The sequence below is a fragment of the Chiloscyllium plagiosum genome, unplaced genomic scaffold (assembly GCF_037043375.1).
Source record: "Chiloscyllium plagiosum isolate Xiang-an unplaced genomic scaffold, Cpla_swu_hap1 HiC_scaffold_1, whole genome shotgun sequence".
In the NCBI taxonomy this organism is placed as follows: domain Eukaryota; kingdom Metazoa; phylum Chordata; class Chondrichthyes; order Orectolobiformes; family Hemiscylliidae; genus Chiloscyllium; species Chiloscyllium plagiosum.
In genome coordinates, this window is record NW_028270139.1 from 135,212,232 (window position 1) to 135,235,639 (window position 23,408).

At 41.9% G+C, this 23,408-nt stretch overlaps 1 protein-coding gene across 3 annotated transcripts in view; it reads left to right on the forward strand.

Annotated features, from left to right (window-relative positions):
- LOC122560971 (uncharacterized) overlaps window positions 1-23,408 on the forward strand; it is a 67,324-nt gene that overhangs the window by 31,211 nt on the left and 12,705 nt on the right. For 2 of the 3 annotated variants that reach the window (XM_087990966.1, XM_043712249.2), the window contains exons 2-5: window positions 10,517-10,747; window positions 12,368-12,503; window positions 15,088-15,176; window positions 20,272-20,332. In XM_087990966.1, the coding sequence (XP_087847092.1) occupies window positions 10,517-10,747; window positions 12,368-12,503; window positions 15,088-15,176; window positions 20,272-20,332 (517 nt within the window). Of the gene's footprint in view, window positions 1-4,875; window positions 5,164-10,516; window positions 10,748-12,367; window positions 12,504-15,087; window positions 15,177-20,271; window positions 20,333-23,408 lie in introns of those variants that run through there. The other variant, XM_087990972.1, reaches the window with a different exon arrangement.

The window sequence follows — 23,408 nt, forward strand, 5'->3', positions numbered from 1 at the left end:
GGTGCCACAGAGTTTGGTCATCAGAGCCCCAGTTACTTACAATCTTATATTAATGACATGAATACAGGGACAGAAGATACTATCGCCACTTTTGCACATGACACTAAAATAGGTGGGAAGGTAGGTTGCAAGAAATGAGAAATTTACAAATAGATATGGATAGTTTAGGTGAATGGGCCAAAATTTAGCAAGTTTATTGTGGACAAGTAAAGCAACTTGTCTAAATGGAGAGAAAATGCAAAATGCTTCAGTGCAGAGGGATCTGGGTGTTCTTGTCATGAATTGTAGAAAGCCAGTATACATCAGGTAGTGAGGGCAAATGGAACTTTGACATTTATTTTTAAAGGAATGGCATTAAAAAAAAGGAAGTATTGTTGTAATTGTACAAGACATTGGTGATCCATACTGGAGTGGAGGTTTAGTCTCTTTACATTTTTTAAAAAAAAAATTGCATTGGAGGCAATTTAGAGAAGGTTCACTTTGATTCATTCCAGAGATTAAAGACTTGTTTTATGAGGAGAGAATGAGTAGTTTAGGCCTCTACACATTACAGTGTAGAAGGATGAATGATTTAATTGAGGTATAAAACAGGGTAAGAGAGTTTAATAAAGGAAACATAAAGTGGATGTTTCCTGCCGTGGGGCAACAAGAGGTCATAGTTTTATGTATGATTCTAAAACCGAGATGAGCAGGAATTACTTCTCTCAAAAGGTCTTGAATCTGAAATTCACTACCCGAGAATGTAGTGGACACCGATTAAAGATAAGGGGATAGACAGACAGAATTTCAATTAGTAGTGGCTAAAGGGTTATGGGGAACAGGAAAGTCGAATTGAGCCTGACATCAGATCAGCCATGATCGTTTAAAATGGCAGAGCAGGCTCGAAGGGCTGAATGGCCTACTCCTCCTTGTTCTTAGAAGGGATCCAAAATGGTTCACCGTATTCTAGGTGTGGTTTTATAAGTGTCTTGTATAGTTTTAGCGAGATGTCCCTTTTTTATACTCGATTCCCTTTGACATAAAGACCAACTTTCCATTTGCCTTCCCTATTATCCACTGAACTTGGATGCTAATTTTTTTGTGATTTATGCACAAGTGTCTCAAACTCTCCTCTGCTGTAGCTTTTGGCAGTCTTCTCTCATTTAATCAATAATATTCAGCTCCTCTATTCTTCCTGTCAAAATACATAACCTCAGACTTTCCTATATTTTATTCCATCTGCCAATTTTTGCCTAGGCATTTCTGTTATCACTGCAGACTCTGTTATCCTCATCACTTGCCTTTCCAACTATTTGTCATCTGCATACTTGGCTTCAGCACAATCATTTTCTCATCCAAGTCATTAACATGTATTGTAAATAATTGTGGCCCAAACATTGTTCCAGTGGTACGCCATTAGTTACAAGTCACTGTTCTGAAAACGTCTCTTAGCCCAACTTTCTGTCTTCTATTAGTTAGTTAGTCCTCTCTCCATGTTGATTAATGTGTTACCACTGTTACCAGGCACTTATCTTATAGGTGGAATCTTTGAGGAGAAAATGAGGTCTGCAGATGCTGGAGATCAGAGCTGAAAATGTGTTGCTGGAAAAGCGCAGCAGGTCAGGCAGCATCCAGGGAACAGGAGAATCAACGTTTCGGGCATAAACCCTTCTTCAGGAATGAGGAAAGTGTGTCCAGCAGGCTAAGATAAAAGGTAGGGAGGAGGGACTTGGGGGAGGGGCGTCAGAAATGCAGAGGAGATGACTTGGGGTGTGCAGTGAGAGAGGGACTCACTGAAATCTTTGTAGAGGGAGGAAGAGAGCTTCTTCAAGGAAGGCCTCCTTCCTACCTTTTTATCTTAGCCTGCTGGACACACTTTCCTCATTCCTGAAGAAGGGCTTATGCCCGAAACGTCGATTCTCCTGTTCCCTGGATGCTGCCTGACCTGCTGCGCTTTTCCAGCAACACATTTTCAGCTCTGATCTCCAGCATCTGCAGACCTCACTTTCTCCTCAAAGACTTTAACCTACTGCGAATCCTCTTACAAGGAGGCCTTCCTTGAAGAAGCTCTCTTCCTCCCTCTACAAAGATTTCAGTGAGTCCCTCTCTCACTGCACACCCCAAGTCATCTCCTCTGCATTTCTGACGCCCCTCCCCCAAGTCCCTCCTCCCTACCTTTTATCTTAGCCTGCTGGACACACTTTCCTCATTCCTGAAGAAGGGCTTATGCCCGAAACGTCGATTCACCTGTTTCCTGGATGCTGCCTGACCTGCGCTTTTCCAGCAACACATTTTCAGCTCTTATAGGTGCCCTACAATGGCTACTTGTCTTCCCTATTACCCACTGAGCTTGGATACTAACTTTTTGTGATTTCTGCGCAAGTGTCTCAAACACTCCTCTACTGGAAACACCTGGAAATCGAAATATATTGCATCTACTACTTTCCCTTTATCTAACCAGCTTTTACCTCTTCAGGGAATTTTCATTTATTTGTTAGGCAAGCTTTCCCCTTTATGAAGCCACTGCTGACTTCGCTTGATGGTATCGTTTATTTCTAAATGCTCTGCTTTTGCGTTCTTTATGGTAGTCGGTAACGTCTGATATTAGGAAACCGTTAAGCTAACTAGCCTTTTAGTTAGCCTTTTTTTTTGTCTCCTTCCCTTTGTAACTTAGAGTTGCATTGGCATTTTTCAAATACTCTGGGACTTCTCTAGAATCTGCGGATTCCCAATATTGCTGTAGCTACTTCCTTTAATATCCTAGGATTGCTCCAGTCTAATCTGGGAGACTTATCCATTTTTAGCTCCATTCTTTTCTCTAGTGCTTTTTCTTTTTTTCTTCCCCCTCTCTCCTCTGCCCGTTGAATATTTTTGTGTTTTCGCAATGCTGTTTATCTTGTTATTACTTGCAAATGTACCTTCAAAGTTCACTTTTTATTCTTTGATCATCGTTTGGTTTTCAAAACTTCTTTTAATCCTCTGATCACCAGTCTTGCCACATAGTATGTTTCTTTTTCTTTAAATTTGATGTTATCCTTAACTTTGCTGTTTAATCACAGTTTCCTTATCCCCTTGCTAGAACTTGATCCTTAATGACCAACACAAAGACACCACCCATTGTGCCTCACCACTCTCTTGTTATTTCCTCCAAGTGTTGCTCAACATGGATGAGCACTGATTCATCAGCAGGAAGTTTCTTTATCTGTATTTAATCTTATGCTATAAATCATCAATGTTGAGGATTTCAAAGACAAATCCCTCCCACTATGGTGCCACCTCTGGGCCTTTCCATTGGGAAAGGAGAAAGAAGGTTAATGAAAACAAATGTAGGTCCCTGACAGTTGGAAACGGGCAAGTTATAATGGGGAGCAAAAAGATAGCAGACCAGTAGAGGGGGTGTCTCATTGAAAGCTGTGAAGTTCTAATAGGACTGGGTAGGGTAAACAGGATGTTCCCGATGATCAGGGAGTCTAAAATATGGGGTAGGTCATTTAGGACTCAAATGCTGAGATATTTTGTCATGAAGAGAATGATGAACCTATGGAATTCTCTGCCACAGAAAGTGGTTAAGAGCAAAGCACTGTTTTTAAGAAGGGGTTTGACATAATTATTTGGTGCTAAAGGGATCAAAGGTATGGGGAGAAAATGGGAACGGGGTATTGAATTGGATGATCAACTGTGATTGTATAGAATGACAGAGTGGGTTCAAAGGGCCGGGTGACCTACCTCCTATTGTCCATGTTTCGGTGACATACCCTGAGCAGTATAAATATCTGGGACATTCTGCTCTATTACGGTCCCGAGAGTGTAACTGGGGCTGTTGTTTAGTGAGTCTGAGCAACAGTTCTCCCAGTTTTGGTACTAGCTCATAGTTAGAAATGTGGAATTTACAGGATTGACAAGGCTGAATTTGACTTGTTTGTCATGTTTTTTTTTAAATACGCATGAAGGGTTATGTCCTTTTTTTTAACCTTGACCGAAAGAAGAACTTTTATTGCAGCTGTACCAACCTTCTAATTTCTTGCACCAACCATCCTCGTGGCCTGTTCTTGCTGCAATTCACAAATAGATTGCTAATGAGTGGTGTGCTTTCTCATCCTGTCTTTCCTCTGAGCATTGTATTATCATCTTGTTTACTACCAAATAGAGCATCCTGTGAAAGGATGCTGCTTTCATTATTGATTTTTATGGCAATTTGAGCACAAAGTATCAGTCCTGTAGCTCCAATTTTTATACTGATTTTTGATGGAACTCATGATTTTGTTTTGTGCTGTGATTTAAACAATTGGGAAATGAAAAAGAAGCCACAGTGTAAGGATGCTGTTAGTTTTAACCGTGTCTGGTACTGTGCTCACTTGAATTTCTTCTGGTCTGCTGCAGTGTGGTTAAATTGAAAGCATTGATATTTTCATGATGTCGATGAGGTGAATATCAATTCAATCCCTTAATTACTGTAATGAAATGTCTGCTGACCAGTGATCCGTGCATGTTTGCCACCTGTAACGACACAGATCTGCCTTTCAACCTCTGTATTCACAACACCAGTAAAATTAAGCTATCAAAAATACCAATGATTAATCCAATGGTTCTTGACCAGACATTTGAAGAACCAAACCTAGGTTTTGTGAATAATTGTTTCTAGGCAACTTGTGGGATAGGGGCGTTGCTGGCTGACCAGCCTTTATTGGCCATCTCAGTTGCCCTTGAGAAGGTAGTGGTGAGCAGCCTTCTTGACCCACTGCAGTTCACATGCTGGGGGTCAACCCACAATGCTATTAGGGAGGGAATTCCAGGATTTTGAAGCAGAGATATTGAAGGAACAGCGATATATTTCCAGGTCAGGATAGTGAATGGCTTGGAGAGGAACCTTTGAAGGTAGTGTTCTTCCCATGTATCTGCTGCCCTTGTCTTTCTAGATGGAAGTGGTCATGGATTTGGAAGGTGCTGTCTGAGGAGCTTTGGTGAACTTCTGAAATGCATCTTGTAGATGGTATACACTGGTACTACTGAGCATTGGTGGAGGGAGTGGATGCACTCCCAATCAAGCAGGCTGCTTTGTCCTGGGATAGTGTTACGCTTCTGGCGTTTTCTTGGAGCTGCACATATCCAAGAAAGTGGCGAATATTCCATCACACTCCTGACTTACACCTTGGACATGCTGGACAGGCTTTGAGGCATCAGGAGGTGAGTTACTTGCCACAGTATTCCTAGTCTCTGACCTGTTCTTGTAGTCATTGTGTTTATGTGGTGAGTTGAGTTTCACGTCAATGGTAAGCCCCAGGATGTTGATAGTGGGTGATTCAGTGATGGAAACACTATTGAATGTCAAGAGTCAGTGGTTAGATTATCTCTTACTGGTGACGGTCATTGCCTGGCATTTGTGTGGTGGGAATGTTACTTGCCATTTGTCAGCCCAAGCCTGCGATTGTCCAGATCATGTTACATTTGAACATTGACTGACTGCTTCAGTATCGGAGGAGTTGTGAATAGTTTCTCAAGAAACATATCTATTAAATACATGATCTCTTTACTAGATGGAAAATTAAACCAGGTAAGCTGATTAATGTTTATGCTTTGAACCTGAAACATTTGTTTTCAGCCCACAGAAAAGATCGACAAATACAGTTAAAGAATTAAGAGAAGAAAATAACAATCTGGCCATATTACAAGGTGCATTGTTTCACCAGCATAGATGTGACCTCCAATGTCACTTTTTTGAAATGTTGATCAGGGTTCCCTCAGTTCACTCAGGCAGAGGCAGCAATATTTTTAATGCAATTTTCTACTAAGCTTCAGAAAACTGGTGTAGCATATTAGGCAGAGAGCTTCCAAATCGTCATGCTGTCTCAGCAGCAGCCAAACAAAAACACTGTATCTCATGGAAAATATTGTTCCAGAGAACATCAATTCTGGTTTCACTGTGATAGACTGATCAATTCTTCCTTCAGTTACCGTTCAACAACTGCCATATGTTTCAACATAGTTCCAGCAAGTCTGGACGATACTCTAATTCCTAGGCATTGCTGTTAACTGCCAACATCTTCGATGAGATACCATAAGATAACCATAAGATATAGGAGGACAATTAGGGCATTCAGCCCATCAAGTCTGTTCTGCCATTTAACCACGGCTGATATGTTTCTCAACCCCATTCTCCTGCCTTCTCCCCACAAGCCTGATTCCCTTACTAATTAAGAGTCTATCTATCACTGTCTTCTATAGACGCAATGACTTTGCTACAGGAGGTTGTGGAAGCATCATTCTAAAGATTCGCCATCTGGTTGAAGAAATTCCTCCTCATTTCAGTTTTCAAGGGTCATCCCTTCTCTGTGCCCTCCGGTCCTTATCTGTCTAATGGAAACATCTTCTCCATGTCCACTCTATCCAGGCCTTTCAGAATTCTGCAAGTTTTAATCCGATCCTCCATTCATCCTTCATTCTAAATTCAATCAAATACAGACCCAGAGTTCTTACCACCCCTTATATGACAAGCCCTTCATTCCCAGGATCATTCTTGTAAACCTCCCCTGGAAACCCTCCAAAACCAGCAGATCCTTCCATAGATACAAAGCCCAAGACTGAACGCAGTATTCAAAGTGAAATCTAACCTGAGCTTTGTACGGCTTCAGCAGCACACCTCTACTCTTGTAGTCTCGCCCTCTTGAAATGAATGCTAATTGCAATTGCCTTCCTGACTACCAACTGAACCTACACGTTAACCTTAAAAAAAAAAAAAAAAAAGGTCTTGAACTACAACTCCAAAGTTCCTTTGGGCTTCACATTTCTGAAATCCTTCCCATTTATGCATTCTGATAAAGAATATTTTCTAATGTCACACCTTCCCATTTCATCTGCCGCTTCTTTCTGAGCCAGTCCTTCTGCAGCCCCCTCAATGCTTCCTGTCCCTTCCGCTATCTGTGTTATTTGGAAATTTAGCAACAATGCCCTCAGTTCCTTTGTCCACATCATTAATGTAGAGCATGAATAGCTGTGGTCCCAACACTGATGCCTGCCGGGCTCCACTCATCACTGGACAGTGGCCCACAGAATGGAACCTGTCTTTCCCACGCCACTCATTTAGCCATGTGTTTACTTCCCAAATTTTCTTATCTCTTTATCAACGTGATCATGGCTCAGATAATAATCCAGATATTACAACCTTTCTGAAGTCCTATTTTTAAACACCATGGTCTTCCTGAGATTGCTGTGTTGTGGAATCTTTTTGATCAAAACTCGATCTGCAATTAACCTCTAGTCCTGGTCTCTCCAACAACAAAAGCTTGTTTGGTCTGTTCTTTGCTTTTTACCAAAGGCACTTTCCTGAGGTCCACAAATCATTCCAGCTCACAATTTCCAGTTCACAACACCGAAAGCCAAAATTGATTCAAAGAATACAAATGATGAAAATCAAGTGAGAACTCTAACACTTCTGAATGATTTTTTTAAAAGTTAATTTCAGAGGCTGTGTACTTGGCTGGATGTACCAGCATTTATTGTTCTTCCAAATTGTCCTTTAGAAACTGCCAGTGAGGCTGCTTTGTCCACTCTTCCATCTACATGTCCGGCAGAACATTTGCCCTGTGAAAGCTGCATGTATTGCTGCAGTGGGGTCATGCAAAGTATGTGTGAGAGAGACCATTTCAAATAAGGTGATAGAGCACTCCCCTGTGTACCTTTTTTGTTCAGTAAGGTGTCTGTCATCTTGAAGAGTGGTAGAATTTAACCATCGTAGTCCAGAGACAGTACCTTCCTGTTAGGGTGAAGGGCAAGGCTGGGAGGTGTAGGGAATGCTGAATGACTAGTGAAATTTGAGGTTTTTGTCAAGAATAAGAAGGAAGCATATGTCCGGTATAGACAGCAGAGATTGAGTGATTCCCTAGAAGAGTATAAAAGCAGTAGGGACATGAGATAACATTGGCAAATAGGGTTAAGGAGAATCCAAAGAGATTCCACAAATACATTAAAGACAAAAGGGTAACTTGGGAGATGATAAGGCTGCTTAAAGATCAGCAAGGCAGCTTGCGTGTGAAACTGAACGAGATGGGGGAGATACTAAATGAGTATTTTGCATCAGTTTTTACTGTGGAGAAGGGTGTAGAAGATAGAGAATGTGGGAAAATAAATAGTGACGTTTTGAAAAATGTCCATATAAACAGAGGTAGTGGTGCTGGGCATTTTAAAATGCATAAAGGTGATTTAAGGTAGGACCTGGTCAGGTATACCCGAGAACACACTCTGGGAAGCTAGGGAAGTGGTTACTGGGCCCCTTATTGTTATTTGTATCATCATTAGTCACGTGTGAGATGCCAGAAAACTTGGAGGTTCGCTAACGTGGTACCACTATTTTAAGAAAGGTGGTAAGGAAAAGCCAGGGATTGATAGACTGGTGAGCCTGACATCAGTGGTAGGCAAGTTGTTGGAGGGAATTCTGAGGGACTGGATTTACATGTATTTGGAAAGGCAAAGACTGATTATGGATAGTCAGCATGGTTTGGTGTGTGGAAATCATGTCTCACTGACTTGACTGAGTTTTTTGAAGAAATAGATGTGATCTATATGGACTTCAGTAAGGCGTTCGACAAGATTCCCCATGGGAGACTGATTAGCAAGGTTAGATCTCATGGAATACAGGGAGAACTATCCATTTGGATACAGAACTGGCTCAAAGAAAGAAGAAGGTGGTGGTGGAGGGTTGTTTTTCAGACTGGAGGCCTGTGACCAGTGGAGTGCCACAAGCATCAGTGCTGGGCCCTCTACTTTTTGTTATTTACATAAATGATTTGGATGCCAGCATAAGAGGTATAGCTAGCAAGTTTGCAGGTGACACCAAAATTGGAAGTGTAGTGGACAGCAAAGAGGGTTACCTCAGATTACAACAGGATCTTGACCAGATGGGCCAATGGGCTGAGAAGTGGCAGATGGAGTTTAATTCAGATAAATGCGAGGTGCTGCATTTTGGGAAAACAAATCTTAGCAGGACTTATACACTTAATGGTAAGGTCCTCGGGAATGTTGCTGAACAAAGAGACCTTGGAGTGCAGGTTCATAGCTCCTTTGAAAGTGGAGTCGCAGGTAGATAGGATAGTGAAGAAGGCGTTTGGTATGCTTTCCTTTATTGGTCAGAGTATTGAGTACAGGAGTTGGGAGGTCATGTTGCGGCTGTACAGGACATTGGTTAGGCCACTGTTGGAATATTGCATACAATTCTGGTCTCCTTCCTATCGGAAAGATGTTGTGAAACTTGAAAGGGTTCAGAAAAGATTTGCAAGGATGTTGCCAGGGTTGGAGGATCTGAGCTACAGTGAGAGGCTAAATAGGCTGTGTTATTTAACCTGGAGCATCGGAGACTCTTGGGTGACCTTTATAGAGGTTTATAAAACCATAAGGGGCATGAATAATAAATGGTCAAGGTCTTTTCCCTGGAGTGGGAGAGTCCAGAACTAGAAGACATAGATTTGAGGTAAGAGGGGAAAGATATAAAAGAGACCTAAGGGGCAGCTTTTTTATGCAGAGGGTGGTGCGTGTATGGGTTGAGCTGTCAGAGGAAGTGGTGGAGGCTAGTACTTTTACAACATTTAAAAGGCATCTGGATGGGTATGTGATTAGGATAGGTTTAAAGCGATATGGGCTAACCTCTGGCAAAAAGGACTAGATTTATTTAGAAATCTGGTTGGAATGGACGAGTTAGACTGAATGGTCTGTTTCCTTGTTGTACATCACTATAGCATGTTCAGTCTATATCATGCCCTGGAGTTTTGGGTCAGTATTGATCAGGTTGAATCACAGAATCCCTACAGCCTGGGGAAGGCAGCCATTTCGCCCATCGAGTATGCACCAATTCTGAAGAAAATCCCACCCAAATCCTGTAACCCCTGCATTCCCATGGCTAATCCACCCAGCCTGCACATCCCTGGACATGATGGGCAATTTAGCATAGACAATCCACCTGACCTGACGTTTTTGGACTGTGGGATGAAACCGGAGCACCCAGAGAGAGCCCATGCAGACACATGGAGAATATGCAAACCTGTAGCTGTGAGGCAGTAGTCCTCGCACTGAATCGCCCTGTTACTACCATTGTTTCCTTCCACATATACCTCCAGTGATTGAACATTTGTATGGGAGCTGCTGTCTACTGCTCCATTCTGTTTGTATCAGTAACACATTGGCAATTTTATTTTCTTTTACAGCAATGTTTGCGAAATGAAGTTCCAGAATTACTGTCTCACCAGCCAGATCTAAACTTGAATTAAAAGTGAGAGCTAATGGCCTTTTCTACCATTGCATTATTAGGCTGTAATATCCCAGAGTTCATTTTTGCCTGAAGTCCCAGCTGTTTTCAGACCTTTCTTTGAGACTAAATTATATGTGGTCTAATTTTTAGACAATAAGAATCTTTAATTATTGGGAGTTTTGTTTCTGCTGTCAGTGTATTTGAATACAGTGGCTTGTGATTTACACTTATTCTGCACACGGCATTATTCAGTTTTTATTTCTAACTGTTTGTTCCAGTCACAGCTTATGTTTCTGATTTTAGGGCTCGTGCTTGGTCAGGTCAGCACTCCATCAGTTGGCCCTATGGCTGCACTTGCTTCTCCACGGGTAACTGACTCACTTAATGGCTTCAACGTCCCCACCAGCCTGACACAGAGAATTGTCATCACGTCAACTGATGTACCAGGGACTGTCACATCGGGAATTTCAAATTGTACAGCTTTGAACACCTCTAATTGTGCTGTGTGTTCTGCAGGGTATTTCTCAAATAATGGCAAGTACCTTTTTAGTAATTCCATTGTTACTCAGTTTTGCCCAAGTTTAAAGCAACAGTATACTTAAAACCATGCTTTTTCAATCCCTCCAGAGAATGAACGTTTTTATTATGGAGTCATGCATAAACTGAATTAGTACCATTTGTCTGTGTTTGGCCCATATCTCGTTAAACCATTCCTATTCATGGACCTTTCCAAATGCCTCTTAAATGTTGTAATTACATCCACTTCTACCACTTCTCCTGGCAGCTTGTACCATATGTGCACCACTCTCCTGCTTGAAGTTGCCCCTCAGGTCCTTGTTTAAATCTTTCTCCGTCACCTTAAACGTATGCCCTCTAATTTTGGATCCCCCCCCAACTCTGGAGAAAAGACCTTGACTATTCAACCTGTCCATTTCCCTCATGATTTTAGAAGCCTGTAGAAGGCAACCCCTTAACCTTCTACACTCCAGGGGGGTAAAAAGTCCCAATCTAAACCCTTAAGACTCAAACCTTCCAGTCTCTGTAAATTTGTTTTGCACCCTTTCCAGTTTAACAACATGCTTCACTCCAGCCTGTTCTCTCATTTAACTCTTTCTCATTCAACATGGCATGTGCTTTGCTGCTTCAGTCAGCATATTTCAGGTCTTCCTGAATGGACAACTCTAATTTGTTTACAGCCATCCTAATGGCAAGTTGGCAAACAATGGAAATCTAATCCTGTGAAATCCATTCTAAAGAAGAGTCCTGTCAGACTCCCATGTTAATTCTGTTTCTTTCTCTACAGATGCTGCCAGACTTGCTGGGGTTCTTCAACAAGTTTTTTGTTTTTTTTGTTTTTTGCCTGTAAAATCTTTGCTTGAGCCAAATGAAACCTCTGATCTAGAAACATAAGATCGGGAGTTTCACTGAATCCCTACAGTGTGAAAACGGACCATTTGACCCAGCAAATCTACACTGATCCTCCGAAGAGCATCCCATCCAGACTTGGCCTTGTGTGTTTCCCGTGGCTAATCTGCCTAACCTGCACGTCCCTGGACACTATGGGGTAATTTAGCATGGCCGATCCAACTAACCTGCACGTCTTTTGGACTGAGAGGAAACCAAAGCACCCAGAGGTGACCCACACAGACACTGGGGGAATGTACAAACTCCCCACAAAATGTCACCTGAAGGTGAAATCAAACCAGGGTCCCTGGCACTATGAGAAAGTGAGGACTGCAGATGCTGGAGATCAGAGTTGAAAAATGTGGTGCTGGAAAAACACACAGCAGGCCAGGCAGCATCCAAGGAGCAGGAGAATCGACGTTTCGGGCATAAGCCCTTCTTCAGGCCCTTTCCTGGCACTGAGGCAACAGTGCTAATCACTGAGCCAGTGTGTAGCTCCTAGTAGGAGGAGGTGATTCAATGCCTCAGACCTGTTCTGTCAATCAATTAGATCGTAATTCAGGAATTTGAGAAATGTTTGAGATTGTGGGAACACTAATTTGCCAAACAATTTTGCATTAGATAAACTTCCACTGTTAACCAAGTTTTACTAACATGCTGGCTGTATTATTGATACTAAGTAGTCTTTTTATTTCAAGTAAAACGTGATGGATATTTAAGTGACTAACTATACTTGTGTCCATTTTTAAGGGTCCTTGAACTGCTCCTGTTGTTCTGACGGCTTCTGCCTTGCTCCAGAAGACTGTCTGAGCTGTCCACAGGGTTACTACCAGTCTCGGACTGGACAGATGACATGTTTGCCTTGTTCAAAAGGTACTTATACAAAGTAAGTACATGGAGAAAAACCAACAGTTATACCAAAAAGCTCCCTCTGACCCCCTTGGCAGTGACCCCCCACCTCATCACATGTGGCCCTATAGTGCGTTGGGCTCTTTGACCAGAGGGATAATGTAGCTGAACACCATCCCTCCCCCATGTTTAACCATCCTTCCCAGTGGTAATGAGACTGTGCTAACTCACTCAATTGATCATAATTGGTTGAAGGAGTGTGGTGCAGTCATTTATTTGTGATGATTATAAGTTATGAGAACAGCCGATGAATTTCCAGTTAGCAAAATAATTGAGGCTTTCAGCAACAGATGATCAGCCAACGATCAAGTTGGCCATAGACTGAGACGGGTTGGGGAAAATGGAAAAAGGAGAAATGATTGAATTGGTTGCTTATCTGTCTATAAATGGGTATCAGGAAAAAATATTTGAACCTTGGAACAGAACAACTAAATTGATGACTAGACATTTGAGAGATACTAGAATTGCTGAAGAGTTAAGGGGATGGTCACACATCCCCTGATGAAAACATAATAGAAATGTATCCAGATCACAACTCATGCCATTACCTCATTGAGATCAACCAACTCTTGTGCAGATCAGGAACTAAGGAGATTTCTATTGGATCATTCGCTCTCCATTCTGCCTTTACCAGCTGAAGTGTTGGATAAACTATTGTAAACCTTTTGGTGGGAAGCCTTTGGTTTACTGAAGGTGTGTCTGTGGTTTGAGATTATGAACAATGTTCTTGTGTTTCTCCATCCAATACATCTCTACTGTGACTCTGGGACATCATGCCATGCCATGTTTAATGGGCATTTGCAAGACTGAAACTAGAAATGATTGGCTATGATCCAATTAACATAAAACTTGATGCTGGAATGTGAATTTGTCTGAAATCAAAATAGTCATGACCACTTTAGGGATTCGAACGTAATCCAAAAAATAGTCTTCACCACCCCAACTCTTGTATTGAATACCATTTTCACAAATGTCTTGTAGCCATGTATGTACTGAAATCTGAGGGACTCAGTCGTTCATAATAAACATTTTAGTCATCTTACTAGACATTATTAGGTCCCATCACGAGTTAATCAAAGAGGATGATATAGTCTGTGATTTTTGCTGTAGTCTGCTGAGGAAACCTTGCCTGTGCCTTTGCTTCCAAAGTCAATATTTTAAAACCTAGGAGAAAGTGAGGACTGCAGATGCTGGAGATCAGAGCTGAAAAATGTGTTACTGGAAAAGGAATGAAGAAGGGCTTGAGCCCGAAACGTCGATTCTCCTGTTCCTTGGATGCTGTCTGACCTGCTGCGCTTTTCCAGCAACACATTTTTCAGCTATTTTAAAACCTAGCTGGCCTTCCATTTTCAGTGCACCATAAACTTGAGCTCATTAGTCTAGTCCTCACTCAAACAAATTCCATCGCAATGATGGCCTTTTAATTGGATCTTGATCTGACAGCAGCTTGACCTTTTGAGTTACTGATTGCCAGTCATCATTCCATCATTGATATCCATGCTGTCAACTGACTGGGTCCATATAAAAGAGGAATTAATCAATAAAAGGGAAAAGTGCTGCCTCCCACTAAGATTTTGTATTTGTATGTCTGCTGTAAAAGTGGTTTCCACCATGTCTAATGTGTTAATTTGAGCCTTTATCAGATAGTATAAAAGATGCTTTCATTATGGATATCTGATTTTGAAGAAATGCTATTATCAGTCAATCTAACCCCCTCCAGTGTTGCATGTAGAGGTCCCGGATCACACTGGGGACTTGGGATGAATATTAAATATGTGCCACTGTTCTACGTGTCTGATAAACAAATAAAACCTTTTAGACTGTTGATTTATAGATGGCAGTGTTATGAATGTTATTACAAAGTAATTAGCTGTAAGGCAAACTTTTTTTTTTAAATGTTGAGCTACATTTTGTGGCCAGCCGTCATTAATGATGCATTGCAGATAGCTGAAGTTAAGAAAAAGATTGATCTGTTGCCTCTCGTTTCCTGAGTTCAAATTCCGATCTGTCAGATTGATTTTGTTTATTAACGTGTATTTTGTTACAAAATACAGGGAATGATGTGTGCTATCAGCATTCTCCAACGCCATCTTAAAACAGAGAAATAAACCAAAACACAGAATGTAGAGACAGCAGGATAAAGAAAGACAGTGTTCAACTTTTACAGTCCGTTTGTTTTTGTTTGAGACCATATGAAATAGGAGCAGGTCATCTGGCCTCTCTAACCTGCTCCACGGTTATATAGGATCATTGCTGATCCAACATTCCTCACATCCACTTTCCTACCTTTTCCCTGTAACCCTTGGTTTCTGACTGATCAAGAATCTATCTTTTGCTGCTTTCTTTATCAACCAATGAAAAACTGCTATGAGCTGCCTACAGACATAGGAGGGAAGTATCCTTATAGTGGTAAAGTGAATTTAAAACATGGTTTATATTGTTGTGTAATAAATTCTTGATCTAGTGCGAGACAGATCTTCACAATTGTCTTACCTTTTGAATGTTTTTTTTTCTCAATACTTTTAAGTTCTAATGTAATAATTTGATATCTATCCTTGCAGTTCCACAGGGAGTACAGAATGTCAATCCTGTGAATCTGGGTTTTATGCCAATGAAACGGGTTCAAAATTGTGCAGACCGTGCCTTCCAGGTAGGAATGCATTATTGCTGCTATGCTGGAGCTCAGTAAGGATTGGGATATATTGGTTTTGCAATGCAGAAATATTGCTATTTTCTTCTTTACTTGCTTCTTCCATTTATATTTCATGTGAGGCGAACCACAATATCATAGATTTAAACTTAACCTCAGCTGACTTGTGCAGCAAAGCCAAATTTTGAAATAGATGTTTACTCTCTTCAAAGCAGATGTTTTGCATCATCTTCAACCCAAAGGAAAAGAGTGGAAAATCTATTTCTTAGGAACCTGAATTTTGGGGAATTTTAATATCCTTTTTTAGATCATCTCCACTGCTTTGAGCCATTGCTGCATAAATATTTGTAGCTAAGACACAGATGAACATCTGCGCCAAAACGATCTATTCAGTCTATTTGGTTTAAATGTGCAATCAGGTTTTTTGTTAATTCATAGAATCATACAGAAATCAAAATCATTTTCAGACTGGAGGCCAGTGACCAGTAGTGCGCCACAAGAGTTGGTGCTGGGTCCACTGCTTTTCATCATTTATATAAATGATTTAGATGTGATATAGTTAATAAGTTTGCAGGTGATTGTAGTGCACAGTGAAGAAGGTTACCTCCGGGTACAGTGGGATCATGATCAGATGGGCCAGTGGGCTGAGAAATGGCAGATGGTGTTTAATTTAGATAAATGTGAGGTGCTGCATTTTTGGAAAGGCAGGATTTATACACTTGATGGTAAGATCCTGGGGAGTGTTGCAGAACAATGAGACCTTAGAATGCAGGTTCATAGTTTCTTGAAAGTGGAGTCGCAGTTATATAGGATAGTGAAGAAGACGTTTGGTATGTTTTCCTTTATTGGTCAGTGCATTGAGTATAAGAGTTGGGAGGTCATGTTGTGGTGGTATAGGACATTGGTTAGGCAACACAGCCACCACAATTCTGTCTCCCTGTTATAGGAAGGATGTTGTGAAACTTGAAAGGGTTCAGAAAATATTTACAAGGATGTTGCCTGAGTTGGAGAATTTGAGATATAGGGAGAGGCTGAATAGGCTGGGGCTGTTTTCGCTGGAGTGTTGGCGAAAGTAAACTGGCCAATAATATAAAGGAGGATAGTAAAAGTTTTTTTTAGGTATGTGAAAGGCAGAAAAATGGTTAAGACTAAAATTGGGCTCTTGAAGACAGAAACAGGGGAATATATTACTGGGAACAAAGAAATGGCAGAAGAATTGAATTGGTACTTCAGATCTATGTTCACTGGGGAGGACACAAGCAATCTCCCTGAGGTAACAGTGGCTGAAGGACCTGAACTTAAAGGAATTTATATTTGCCAGGAATTGGTGTTGGAGAGACTGTTAGGCTGAAGGATGATAAGTCCCCCGGGCCTGATGGTTTACATCCCAGGGTACTGAAGGAGGTGGCTCGAGAAATCGTGGATGCATTGATGATTATTTTCCAGAGTTCAATAGATTCGGGATCAGTTCCTGCGGTTTGGAGGGTGGCTAATGTTGTACCACTTTTCAAGAAAGGTGGGAGTGAGAAAACAGGGAATTATAGACCGGTTAGCCTGATGTCAGTGGTGGGAAAGATGCTGGAGTCAATTATAAAAGATGAAATTACAACTTATTTGGAGAGCAGTAACGGGATAGATCAGAGTCAGCATGGATTTACGAAGGGGAAATCATGCTTGAATAATCTTCTAGAATTTTTTGAGGATGTAACTCTGAAGATGGATGAGGGAGATCGAGTAGATGTAGTGTACCTGGACTTTCAGAAAGCTTTTGATAAAGTCCCACATAGGAGGTTAGTGAGCAACATTAGGGTGCATGGTATTGGAGGCCAAGTACTAACTTGGATTGAAAGTTGGTTGGCTGATAGGAAACAAAGAGTAGTGATAAACGGCTCCATTTCGGAATGGTAGGCAGTGACCAGTGGGGTACCGCAGGGATCAGTACTTGGACCGCAGCTTTTTACAATATATGTTAATGATATAGAAGATGGTATTAATAATAACATTAGCAAATTTGCTGATGATACTAAGCTGGGTGGCAGGGTGAAATGTGAGGAGGATGTTAGGAGATTACAGGGTGACCTGGACAGGTTAGGTGAGTGGTCAGATGCATGGCAGATGCAGTTTAATGTGGATAAATGTATGGTTATCCACTTTGGTGGCAAGAACAGGAAGGCAGATTACTACCTAAATGGAATCAATTTAGGTAAAGGGGCAGTACAAAGAGATCTGGGTGTTCTTGTACCCCAGTCAATGAAGGTAAGCATGCAGGTACAGCAGGTAGTGAAGAAGGCTAATAGCATGCTGGCCTTCATAACAAGAGAGATTGAGTACAGAAGCAAAGAGGTCCTTTTGCAGCTGTACAGGGCCCTGGTGAGACCACACCTGGAGTAACTGTGTGCAGTTCTGGCCTCCAAATTTGAGGAAAGACATTCTGGTTATTGCGGGAATGCAGCGTAGGTTCACGAAGTCAATTTCTGGAATGGCGGGATTACTTACACTGAAAGACTGGAGCAACTGGGCTTGTATACCCTTGAGTTTAGAAGACTGAGAGGGGATCTGATTGAGACATATAAGATTATTAAAGGATTGGACACTCTGGAGTCAGGAAACATGTTTCCCTGATGGGTGAGTCGCGAACTAGAGGACACAGCTTAAAAATACGGGGTAGACCATTTAGGACAGATGGTGAAAAACCTCTTCACCCAGAGAGTGGTGGCTGTGTGGAATGCTCTGCCCCAGAGGGCAGTGGAGGCCCAGTCTCTGGATTCGTTTAAGAAAGAGTTGGATAGAGCTATCAAGGGTTATGGAGATAAGGCAGGAACAGGATACTGATTAAGAATGATTAGCCATGATCATATTGAATGGTGGTGCAGGCTCGAAGGGCTGAATGGCCTACTCCTGCACCTATTGTCTATTGACTGAGAGGTGACTTATAGAGTTTTATAAAAGCATGAGGGACATGGATAGGGGCAAGTATTTTCCCTAGGGTGGGGGAGTCCAAAACTAGAAGGCATACATTTAAGGTGAGAGGGGAAAACATTTAAAAGGGACCTTAGGGGCAACGTTTTCACACAGAGCGTGGTGTGTGTATGGAATGAGCTGCCAGAGGATGTGGTGGAGGGTGGTACAATTACAGCATTTAAAAGGCGCCTGGATGGATATATGAAAGGAAGGGTTTAGAGGGTTATGGGCCAAGTGCCAGCAAATGGAACTCGATTTATTTAGGATATCTGGTCAGTATGGACAATTTGGACCGAGGTGTCTGTTTCTTTGCTGTACACCCCTCTGACTCTATTTGGTTCTTCACACCAGCAGTTTTGAAATATTTCTATTTTTCTACTCTCCTGCTTTTTAACCAATTTGCCTTAGATCTGAAAACCCACTTCCCTTTGGAAGGTTATATTGAATTTGCTTATGCAAACCTTTTTGGACAGTATATAGGAGAAAGTGAGGACTGCAGATGCTGGAGGTCAGAGCTGAAAATGTATTGCTGGAAAAGTGTAGCAGGTCAGGCAGCATCCAAGGAACAGGAGAATCGACATTTCGGGCATGAAGAAGGGCTCATGCCCGAAATGTCGATTCTCCTGCTCCTTGGATGCTGCCTGGACAGTATATACCAGATTATAAAGTTGTTTTTTTAAATTAAAAATTCTCCTGATTTTCACCTTTCTTTAAACTAAGGTCACCAGTCTTCCTTCCAGCGCAGTCAATTCCTCTTGACCATGTCTATTAAAATCATCATTCTTTTTTGTGTAACAATAAATAACCCATGAATCCTTTCTGGTTTAAGAACAATTCTTTTGTCTCTGCAGCCAATCAAGTCTGCTCTGCCACTTCCAGTTAGTTCATGGCTGAACTCCCAACTGCCCTTTTCCCCCTTTATGCATGAAGCCCTTGATTCCCTCACACTCCAAAATATGTTCATCAATCACATTCCAGATTATAATGTGGATTCCAAGTTTCACAACCTCTCTGAATGAAAGAATATTGTCTATCCATTCTAAATGGCTGATCCCTTATCTGAGATGGTAATGTTTTAAATCCCCTGGGGATTATTATCTCATTTAGCATACGTAATATCCATTATGTGTCTCTGTTTTTATAACCACAGGGTCCCATTTGATTTTTTTTTTTTAAAAAGCTGCCTTACTGTCTTGTCCTGCAAACTCTTTGGATTTGATTATTTTTTCCCCTCTACTTCTCTTCTAAAATGATCCTGTTTATTTGTAGTGACACTTTTTTTTTTGCCCTCCCATTCCCCCATCCTGAAGGCAAGTGTATCACTTGACACCCCCTGCATTAAATTTCATCTTTGGCCAATGCATGAAACAGACACACTTGTCCTCCTGCAGTCAAGATGGTTTCATTGAAGTGATGAACTGGAAGAACCCACCACCAGTAGGTTTGAAGGTGGACAGATAAAATCTAACGGGACCATTTCACTGACCAGTCTGAACTTTTACAGGGCAGGTGGAGGTATGTGGTGGTCTGCCTGTCTGCCCATAGACCAGTTGGCCCTTGAGTGGACCATTAATGGATATAGAAGGGTCTTGTGCTGCTGTCATTGGCAAGTTACCCATTTAGGAGGGTGGGGGGGGAAGGTAGACGTGGCTGTGCAGGAAGTGACTTCAAAGTATATGGTTGGTTCGGTGGGGAAAGGAGACTGCTTTTGAGGCTCCTTTTCTCTCCTGAGCCCACTTCCCTTTCAGAGACCCTTGACCGCAGACCTGTTTCCGCTCTTCCTCACTCGGAAATGCTTGTGAATTCCAGCCCCAGCCGCCATTATCAGGGCACTGTTGGCTCTACAGCCATCAATTCTCTTCAGATGAGACTCCTTCCTGTCAAAGGGTTATGTCAAATGAATAAGGCTGTTAGCCTCACTGCCATGTAAAGTTGCCCAGGGCAATCATCGTGGGAATGCTTTTTAGCTGGGTTTCGCTACTATGGTACACAATAAATTTTAGTCCAGTGTCACATTGGACTTGTTGGTTAGATGATGTCCTTTCTAATTGGAATGTATCTCCATGGCCATGAGCCTATTGCATCCAATTGGACATATTCAGAAAATACACTAAAATATCACCTTGTTTCATAGGTTACTTTTCAGAGATGAATGCTACTGGCTGTGAGTCCTGTTCTCGAGGATTATTTTGCAAGTAAGTACTTCCAGTGTGCATATCTGTAGAATCATGTCAGTAGAGTTGCTAATTTGTGAATTCCTGATGTGCTACATCAGCTGATCTCCGCTCACTTGGCGGTTGAGCTGTGCAAACATCAATCTCCTTTCACCTGATGTATCTTTAGTGGATTCAGTGCACTCGGCATCCTTTAAGCCCAAACATCATCTAAAACTGAGACAGAGATGGCTCTGTGCAGTATTGAAAGTTCCTGTCTTGCTCCTTGGCAATCTCAGATGATCCATTTATGTCCTGGTGGAAATTCTTGTGTTTTAGACCTTAAGATTATAGGAGCCGAATTAGGCCATTTAGCCCATCAAATCTGCTCCACTGTTCGATCATGGCTGACATGTTTCTCAAATCCATTCTCTTTCCTTCTCCCTGTAACCTTAGGTTCTTGATTAGTAAGGGAATCAATCTATCTCTGTCTTAAATACACTCAATGACTTGGCCTCCACAGCCTTCATTGGCAATGAGTTCCACGTATAAATCACCTTCTGACTGAAGAAGTTCTAACTGGTGTTCCCTTCACCCTGAGGCTGTGCCTCCAGGTCCCAATCTCTCCTTTGAGTGGAAACATCATCTCCATGTGCACACTATCCAGGCCTCTCAGCATCCTGTCAGTTTCAATGAGATTTCCATCCTCCCTCATCCTTCTAAACTCTATTGGGTAAAGGCCCAGAGTCCTCAACTGCTCCTCATGTGACAAGCTCTTCACCCCCAGGGTCAATCTTGTAATACTCCTCTCAACTGCCCCAACACCAGCACATCCTTCCTTGAATATTAAGCCTAAAGCTGCTCACAGTATTCCAAATGCAATCTGACCAGAGTCTTATACATCCTTAGCAGTACATCTCTGCTGTTGTATTCTAGCCCTCTTGAAATGAAGGCATTTGCCTTCCTAACTGCCAAGTGAACCCATATGTTAACATTAAGCAAATTCTGAACTAGGACTCCCAAAGCGCAGAATCTCCCACTTTCCCTCATTGTATTCCATCTGCCCTTTCTTTATCCACTGTCCTAGCACGTCCAAGTCCTTCTGCAGCCTCCTGCTTCGTTAACACTACCTGTCCTTCCACCTATCTTTGTATCATCAATAAATGTAGCAACAATGCTAACTTCAAAACTGAAGGAACTGAGGATTCTGGAAGACAAATTGCAGGAAAGGCTCAGCAGGTCTGGCAGCATCACTGGACACTTCCTCAGAACCTGAAACATTTAACTTTGATTTCTCTCCACAGATATTGCTAGACCTACTGAGCCTTTCCTGCAATTTCTATTTTTGTTCAAAATAATGCTTTCAATTCCTTCATCCAGATCATTAATGTATGACATGAGCAGTTGTAGTCCCAATACTGACCCCTGTGGAACTCCACATTGCCAGTTGCCATTCTGAAAAAGACTATTTAATCCCCACTTCTGCCAGTTGTCCAATCCTCTTTCCATGCCACTATCTTGTTCCTAACACCATGGGCCCTTATTTTATTTAGCAGCCTCCTGTGCAGCACTTTGACAAAGGCCTTCAGGAAATCTAAATAGATCACATCCAATGGCTGTCCTTTCTCTAACTTGCCATGCCAACTTAACCTTACTTTACCATATAATTCCAAATACTCCACAATCTCATTCTTCGTAGTGGACTTTGAGGTCAGGTTAACCGGCATAAAAGTTCCTCTCTTCTGCCTCCCTCCCTTCAACAGGAGTGTTTAGATAGTCTTACTGAATACACCAGCAAGAAATCGGTTAATGGAATATAATGGGGGAAAATGTGAGATTACCTGTTTTTTGGTCAAAATAATAAACGTGCAGGTTGTTCCTTAAGTGGCCAGATGTTTGAAAGTGGAGATGCACAAAAGGACTATCGACAGTAAGTCACTGAAGGCACATGTGAGTGCAGCAAGGTATTAAGACCATAAGACATAGGGCTGGCAGTAAGGCCATTCTGCCCATTGGGTTCACTCTATTTAATCATGGCTGATGAGCATTTCAACTCCAATTACCCGCACTCTCCCTGTAGCCCTTAATTCCTAGCGAGATCAAGAATTTATCAATCTCTGCCTTGAAGACATTTAATGTCTCTGCTCCATGGCAATGATTTCCACAGGCCCACCATTCTCTGGCTGAAGAAATGTCTCCTCATTTCCATTCTAAATTGACCCCCTCTAATTCTAAGGCTGTGCCCATGGGTCCTAGACTCCCTGCCTAATGGAAACAAATTCTCAGCATCCATCATATCTAAGACATGCATTATCTTGTAAGTTTCTATTAGAACCTTCTATTATAATTAACACAATTCCAGGATCCTCAACTATTCATGGTATGTTAGGCCTACCATTCCAGGGATCATCCGTGTGAATCTCTGTTGGACATGCTCCAGTGCCAGTATGTCCTTCCTGAGGTGCGGGGCCCAAAATTGGATACAGTATTCTAAATGGGGTCTAACCAGAACTTTTATAAAGTCTCAGCTGCTTTTATATTCCAACCCTCTTGAGATAAATGACAACATTACAATTACTTTCTTAACCACAGACTCAACCTGCAAGTCAACCTTTAGAGAATCCTGGACTAGCACTCCCAGATCCCTTTGTACTTTTGGCTTTAGGAATTTTCTCGCCATTTAGAAAATAGTCCATGCCTGTCTTCTTTTTTCCTAAGTGCAATACCTCACATTTGCTCACATTGAATTTCATCAGCCGTTTCCTGGACCACGCTGCTAAACTGTCTAAATCTTTCTGCAGCCTCCCCACCACCTCAGTGCTACCTGCCTGCCCACCTAACGTCATATCATCAGCAAACTTCACCAGAATGCCCCAGTACCCTCATCCAGATCATTAATATATAAAGTGAACAGTTGTGGCCTCAACACTGAACCCCACTTGTCACCGGCTGCCATTCCGACAAAGAACCTTTTATCCAAACTCTCTGCCTTCTGTCAGACAGCCAATCCTCAATGCATGCCAGTAGCTCACCAACAACACCATGGGCCTTCACTACTAAGCTAAAGCCTAATGGGATAGTAGCCTTTGTCACAAGAGGATTTGAGTAGTGAAGTCTT